The sequence below is a fragment of the Malus domestica genome, chromosome 09 (assembly GCF_042453785.1).
Source record: "Malus domestica chromosome 09, GDT2T_hap1".
NCBI lineage: Eukaryota > Viridiplantae > Streptophyta > Magnoliopsida > Rosales > Rosaceae > Malus > Malus domestica.
In genome coordinates, this window is record NC_091669.1 from 13,901,265 (window position 1) to 13,907,762 (window position 6,498).

At 34.0% G+C, this 6,498-nt stretch overlaps 1 protein-coding gene across 1 annotated transcript; it reads left to right on the forward strand.

Moving 5' to 3' along the window:
- The first annotated feature begins 3,730 nt into the window (after positions 1-3,730).
- LOC114826755 (uncharacterized) lies at positions 3,731-6,236 on the forward strand. Its single transcript, XM_029107524.2, has 4 exons — positions 3,731-3,914; positions 5,062-5,216; positions 5,699-5,800; positions 5,971-6,236. The coding sequence occupies exons 1-4, from the start codon at positions 3,879-3,881 to the stop codon at positions 6,110-6,112; spliced, it is 435 nt and encodes a 144-aa protein (XP_028963357.2). The 5' UTR covers positions 3,731-3,878; the 3' UTR covers positions 6,113-6,236.
- Positions 6,237-6,498: the final 262 nt, after the last annotated feature.

Genomic DNA, 6,498 nt, shown 5'->3' on the forward strand with positions numbered 1-6,498 from the left:
TATCTGCTTGTGTAAATATTTTAAATTGACGATCGAATTAGTTCATTGTATTCATATAGGGTTAAGGAATCATAAAAAATCGAAGTTAAAATAACCATTAAATCGTGATTTTTCGTTTATAGCCGTCTAAAAGGTTTCTCCCGTTATTTGATATTTGAATGTTTGTTTTTTGCGATTTTTGGCGTATGCAATCTCGAAGCATATGCAAACAAGTTTGACGGTTGGATCGTTGAAACTAGTTTCATACCATATGTTTTCCATCAAAACGATACATTCACTAACACTTCGAGTTTTATTTATACTTTCATTAAGTATAACATAAGATTTTGTGGTATCCACTAGTGTAAATATTTTAAATTGACAATTGCATTAGTTTATTATGGTATATATATATATTTCCTAAGTAGATTTTAATTTATTTATTTTGTACTCATAAGCAAAAGGGAAGAAGAAGGAAAAAGGGCAAAAAAACAAAAAAACACACTTTGCGCAGCGTAGGTACACCTGCGTCGCACAAAGTTTTTTTTGTTTTTTTTTTTGCCCTTTTCCTTTTCTTTTGGGGTTCTTGCATTGCCTTTTCTTTTCTGGTATCCACTTGTGTAAATATTTTAAATTGACGATCGAATTAGTTCATTGTATTCATATAGGGTTAAAAAGTGTAGCTATAAAAAATCATCAAAATCGAAGTTAAAATAACCGTTAAATCGTGATTTTTCGTTTATATCCGTCGAAAAGGTTTCTCCCGTTATTTGATATCTGAATGTTTGTTTTTTGTGATTTTTGGCGTATGCAATCTCAAAGCATATGCAAACAAGTTTGACGGTTGGATCGTTGAAACTAGTTTCGTACAATATGTTTCCATCAAAACGATATATTCACTAACACTTCGAGTTTTATTTATACTTTCAATAAGTATAACATAAAATTTTGTGGTATCCACTAGTGTAAATATTTTAAATTGACGATTGAATTAGTTTATTATGGTATATATATATATATATTTACTAAGTAGATTTTAATTTATTTATTTTGTACTCATAAGCAAAAGGGAAGAAGAAGGAAAAGGGGCAAAAAAAAAAAAAAACTCTTTGCGCAACGTAGGTACACCTGCGTCGCTCAAAACAGCTTTGCGCGACGAAGACCTACATCGCACAAAGTTTTTTTTTTTTGGCCTTTTTCCTTTTCTTTTCGGGTTCTTGCATTGCCTTTTCTTGTCTGGTATCCACTTGTGTAAATATTTTAAATTGACGATCGAATTAGTTCATTGTATTCATAAATGGTTAAAGAGTGTAACTATAAAAAATCATCAAAATCGGAGTTAAAATAACCGTTAAATCGTGATTTTTCGTTTATAGCCGTAAAAAAGGTTTGTCCTGTTACTTGATATCTGAACGTTTGTTTTTTTTGGCGTATACAATCTCGAAGCATATACAAACAAGTTTGACGGTTGGATCGTTGAAACTAGTTTCCTACAATGTGTTTCTCATCAAAACGATACATTCACTAACACTTGGAGTTTGTTTATACTTTCATTAAGTATAACATAAGATTTGGTGATATCCACTAGTGTAAATATATTAAATTGAAGATCAAATTATTTCATTGTATTCATATAAGATCCAGGAGTGTAGCTGGTAAAAATCATCAAAATCGGAGTTAAAACTATCGTTAAATTGTAATTTTTTGTTTATAACCGTTGAAAGATTTGTCCTATTACATAATCTCTGAATGTTTTTTTTTTGCGATTTTTGGCGTATGCGATCTCGAAGCCTATACAAACAAGTTTGACGGTTGGATCGTTGAAACTAGTTTCGTACAATGCGTTGCCTATCAAAACGATACATTCACTAACACTTGGAGTTTATTTATACTTTCATTAAGTATAACATAAGATTTTGTGGTATTCATTTGTGTAAATGTTTTAAAGTGACGATCGAATTAGTTCATTGTATTCATATAGGGTCAAGGAGTGTAGTTATTAAAAATCATCAAAATCGGAGTTAAAACTACTGTTAAATTGTGATTTTTCGTTGATAACCGTCGAAGATGTTTATCTTGTAACTTGATATCTGAATGTTTGTTTTTTGCGATTTTTGGCGTATGTGATCTCGAAACATATACAAACAAGTTTGACGGTTGAATCGTTAAAACTAGTTTCGTGCAATGCATTTCCCATCAAAACAATAGATTCACTAATACTTAGAGTTTATTTATACTTTCATTAAGTATAACATAAGATTTTGTGGTATCAACTTGTGTAAACGTTTTAAATTGACGATCGAATTAGTTCATTGTATTCATATAGGGTCAAGGAGTGTAGCTGTAAAAAATCATCAAAATCGGAGTTAAAATAACCGTTAAATCGTGATTTTTTATATATAATCATTGAAAGGGTTTGTCCCGTTATTTTGTATATATAACACTTAAGAAATTGAATGGTAAGTATATTTGTTAAGTAGCTTTAATTTTATTATTATAATTCGGATCGGGTTTTTGTTAGAAAAATATATTATTGTGGGTTTTATGTTAAAAAAAATTGAATTTAAAAGGAATAAAGTCACATTTTCAGTATTTTTTTTTGGAAAAAAATATAACTTGCGCGACGCCACAATTAGATAGTCGTGCAAAAACATTTTGCGCGACGTGATGATGTATACCTACGTCGCACAATCTATCAAAATTTTGGCGGCATTATTTTCGTTAATAGGCGCTTTTTTAAAAAATTATTCCAATTTTTCCGCTCTCTCTTCCCTCTCTTACTCTATCTCTCTCGTGCCTCTCTCTCACTCCGTCTCTCTCTTCCTTCCTCCGACTGCACCCAGCCTCCTCCTCATCCTTCCTTCCTCCCGTCTGCACCCACCCAGCCAACATTCTCCTCACCCTTCCTTCCTTTCGACTGCTCCCAGCCAGTATTTATCTTTGCTTAATTATGTATTTTTCTTCTTTCTAATGCCATAATTTGAAAATTTTGGTATCGTAATTAGATTCAATTAGGAAAATTAAAATAGAAATTGTGGGTTTTAGTGTTAAATCGAATTTTAGGGTTAAATTGGGGGTGTGTTGAATCGAATTTTAGTTATTTTTGTGTGTTTTTGTTGGAATTATTTTAGTGCTTCATCACATGTACTGCTTTCTTTCGTTCTTGCAGCTGATTAGTATTGTGTTAAAGCTTGTATAATTACTAGCTCTGGGAAATTAATGGTGATTAGGTGATGGATTTTTCTCATATGATCACAACTAACTAGTTGCATTGCATAGAACAACTTTCCATGAAATTAATGGTTATTAGGTGTGGACTATACTATAGTCCACAGGCATCCTTCTGTTTCAATCCAAACAGTTGCTTCTGTTTGTAGCTAGGACCCTGTCCTGAAACCAAAATAGAAATTGTTCAGAATTTACACGTTCTTTAAGTTGTTTAGATGACTTTATTTGCAGATAATTTGATGCAAACAAGGTTTTTTTATTCTTTGCAGAACATATCATTCAGTGATCAGAACATATAATTCAAAATTTGAAACCCCTGATTTTGCACTTAATGGCAATGCTATCATTATCACAAGCTAACTTCATATCAATTACATGTCATATATAATTTTGGCTACATTCTTAGGTTTTCCTTTTGCCTTTCCTGACGTTGAGTAATTTTGGCTGTTCTCTATTTAGAGTAGTTGTGAGAAGTTCCTATATATTTCATATCAGTTACATGTCATATATAAGTTGTTAATTCTTGTGGTTCACTATGTTTCTCATGATTACTCTTGTCAACCGAACACATTATATGTTTGTTGAATCACATGGTGATCCTCAAGCATATTGCTTTCTTTATGCCATCTATTTGCAGGCTCAAGATAACATTATGAACCTTCCATTATTAAATGGTTGGGGTGAAGTGGAAATATGTTGAGGCAAATGTATCTTGCCCTTTCTGCTCGTCTTTTTTATGCTCTTACCACTATCCTTCTAAACTTATGAGTTTACCTCCCACTATAAGGATAGTGTCTATGAGAGTAATAAGGAAACCAAAAGCGTGATTTAACATGTATGTTTTATTTATGGAGGGAAAATAGTGGCCTTGTAGTGATTCCTCTAGAAAGCACACTTGCATTTATCTAAAAAAAGATATCAAGTTGGTCATTTGTATTTTCTACGTTGGTGATTACTCGCTCATTCGGTTTGTCTTCCCTTGTATTAGATTACGTGCATGCAGATTTTGATACCTATGTTCTAGGTTCTGATACGCTATTTGTTAGGAATGTCGGTATTACAAGATAGAGAATGTCCTAAGGTAAAGTAGAAAATGGACACCAAGAATTTATGTGGTTCGGCAATTTATGCCTACGTCCACCAAACAAGGATCAATCTTCACTATATGAAAAAGATGAATACAACAAGAGTAGTCTTACCAAGCCAAAGACAAGGCTTGATGGATACAAGAAAGTATAACACACACTTTCTATCACTCTAAACTTCACTCACACAATGTGTAGTGGAACACTCTCACTCTCACTCTTGGAGTGGAACTCTAGCTTTGGACTTGATCCTTTGCTACTCACTCTTAGTTCTCAATTGGTTACATCACACCCATATTTATAGGTGAGGGCTTGGCATTCTACTAGTTTCTAGTTCCTTCTTCAAACCTCTAGTATAGAAAAATCTAGACTAGCCACATACTTGTAGCTTCTAGATCTTTCCATTTGCAACCAAGGAAGCTAGTACTCTCTAGCTTTTTCCATCAACTTAATAACATGCTAGAATTGTCTAGCAAGCTCCAGCCTCATCTCTTGCTTACTAGAATAATCTAGAACATTGATCATGGGCTGGACCATATACCAACACTATTGCCTTTTCTGAACAAATAACTGCCAAATGAAAGTATATTGAACTATTCATGAAGAACCATGTAGTTTAGTTCATTCTTTCAAGTTGATCTAGCTGATAGGGAGGGGTCTTACGCTGCTAATGTTGAATATTTGATTTTAATTACGAATTACAATTGAAGTTTGTGTTCTGAACAACTAACCAAAGTTCTTCCAATTTTGACCTTCCCATTTTAACCAGGCTGCTGCATATTACTATCATGGTTTGATCCTTGATGAGGGTAACATAGAAAAATTTCATGGGATGGCTGTAGCTGCTTTGCAAGCAGCAGATGAGTATTTCAAAGAAAGTAAGAAGGCATGCGAAGCATTTAACGCTGCTCCCCATTTGTCAAGGTAGGTAGAGGCTGTATTTGCGTATTCATTTTGCTGATTTCATTGGGTGGCATCTAGCAGATTATCTGCCCGTTTTTTCTAGGGGCAGTAAAGTATATGTTGTAGCCACAATATCTTTATCCTCTCTCCCTATCTCCAAGAACGTTAAACACAAACACGTACAAGGAACGAACATAAAATTGTCTTTAGTATGACATTTGCAACCTTAGGCCATTAAGATGGAGTTCAGTTTCTACGAGAACTCTTCCTAAGAAAACTGTCTCCTAAATTATCTACTATAGAGTCTAGTCCAATCTCTAGATATTAGCAAAGATTATTCTACAGGCCCTTCTTGAAATTTGTGTCGTGTTATGAAGATCTACCGTCTCGTATGTAGCATTGGATGTTTCATGATTGAAATGTCCATTAGCTGATCAGTTTTCTTCTTCTTGTCAATCTTTCTTCTTTTAATGGTTAAGTGCTTTTTTATACACATTATGCAGAAATCCACCGCTCTGGGGAACCATGAAGTATCTATCTGAGAAAATTCCAAAAGATGCTTCAAGCAAAGTGCGGATAAAACGTGATCAGTACTCACACGAAAAGTATGTCCTGCCTGAGAGACCTATTACCAATAGTATTTTTTTTATGCCTAAATGCAATCTCCTTTTCACTCTTGGCACCCCTAATTGCAATCTCAATGTTCTTGGTTGATGATACATAGAACAAATCCTCGGGGAATAATTAACGTGTGTTTTGGATATTTCAACTGCAGAATCATGGAGACAGCACCAACATTGCCTAATTTCGCATTGGCCTTGAAACCAGAGAAATTCCAACTTCCTCCAGTAGACCCCTCTTGGAACATGGAGCACATGAATAAGGGCTCCAACCAGCTTAGGAATGACAGAATATAAGCAATACATGAGTGTAGTTTTCTGCATTCGATTTGGCCACATGTTGTAGTTTTTTCTTTTTTGTTTGGACATCTTGTATGTACATTTTCATATATTTCATAATTAAATACTTTTTCCTGGTTTATTAATTATTGTTTAGAATTTAATTACAATATTTATTAAAAAAAAAAAAAACAAATATTTTTGCAAAAAAAAAAGAAAAAAGGTTTGCACGACGTAGAAGTTACCTGCGTAGCGCAAAGTGGGTTAGCACGACGCAGGTAACTTCTTCGTCGCGCAAACCCTACTGTTACTGCCTTGGTGCGACGGTTGGTGCGCGACGAAGGTTCGTTGGGCTAATTTTTGTGCGACGTTTTTTTGACTTTGCACGACGAAGGACCTACGTC

Excerpts from the sequence above, each read along its gene's own strand:
- LOC114826755 (XM_029107524.2), top strand. The coding sequence starts at position 3,879 with ATGGTTGGGGTGAAGTGGAAATATGTTGAGGCAAAT. Across the intron at positions 5,217-5,698 it reads GCTGCTCCCCATTTGTCAAG|AAATCCACCGCTCTGGGGAA; the intron begins GTAGGTAGAGGC and ends CACATTATGCAG. Across the intron at positions 5,801-5,970 it reads GATCAGTACTCACACGAAAA|AATCATGGAGACAGCACCAA; the intron begins GTATGTCCTGCC and ends TTTCAACTGCAG.